The sequence below is a fragment of the Penaeus monodon genome, chromosome 20 (genome assembly GCF_015228065.2).
Source record: "Penaeus monodon isolate SGIC_2016 chromosome 20, NSTDA_Pmon_1, whole genome shotgun sequence".
In the NCBI taxonomy this organism is placed as follows: domain Eukaryota; kingdom Metazoa; phylum Arthropoda; class Malacostraca; order Decapoda; family Penaeidae; genus Penaeus; species Penaeus monodon.
The window spans coordinates 11,481,541-11,482,331 of record NC_051405.1 but is presented as its reverse complement, the minus strand read 5'-3'; the positions used below and the strand labels follow the sequence as shown (position 1 = coordinate 11,482,331).

The 791-nt window shown below is 44.0% G+C and overlaps 1 protein-coding gene across 1 annotated transcript in view; it reads right to left on the bottom strand.

The window, feature by feature from the left end:
• Window positions 1-791, bottom strand: part of LOC119585613 (open rectifier potassium channel protein 1-like) — a gene marked incomplete in the record, with an annotated part of 57,788 nt that overhangs the window by 4,973 nt on the left and 52,024 nt on the right. The window contains 1 exon segment of the mRNA XM_037934283.1: window positions 462-665. Within this exon segment, the coding sequence (XP_037790211.1) occupies window positions 462-665 (204 nt within the window).

Genomic DNA, 791 nt, shown 5'->3' with positions numbered 1-791 from the left:
AGATCGTTGCTTTCTTTAAAATTCAATTCACTGAAATGAAGAGGTAGCAGATGATAATATTTCTATTAAGTAAATGAATATGGATATGGGGCATAATAAACACCTAGTATAAAGATCGTCGAAGCGAGGTAATAATGGTGATGTTAATAATAATGCGCATGCTTTCACTAATCACTAATCCCCTAGTCTTATTACGTCATTGATTATTAAGTTTGATCGAATTTAGTTTTCTAAACTTATCAGGCTCTTAAAGGATGACACTGTGACATAGTTTTATCAATTAATATAAATTTCTTGAACTCGATTTTCTAAATATAGCCTCTGGTTTTCACTGAAATGTTTCCAAAATTATGTAATATACACGACAAAGGCAAAATGAGTAAAATTATTTACGTAACTGAAAAACTCAAACCGACCATCAAATACACGCGAATATCAGCCTGACAACCCCCCTGCCTTACCACTCTCCGGCTGAGCGGCCCTATGAGCTGGGAGAAGGGGGCGGCGCGGTTCATCCCCGGACCGAAGAGCGCCGAAATGCCCGGAATCCCCAAGGGCGAAGTGGGACTCGTGGGCGGCGAGGAGGTGCCCGGGGAGTCGGTCGAGTCGTCGCCGAGGCCGCCGCCGTTCTCGACCCCGCCCTGCACTGCGATGATGTTGCTGAGCTGCGAAGGGGAGAGGGAGGCGGCGTTTGGGGACGGAAGGGCCAGTCACTTATCATTTACCTGTCCATTATCTAGTATTATTCTTTTTAATCAGACGTAAGGGACGAGATAAATATTTTCGGTTTT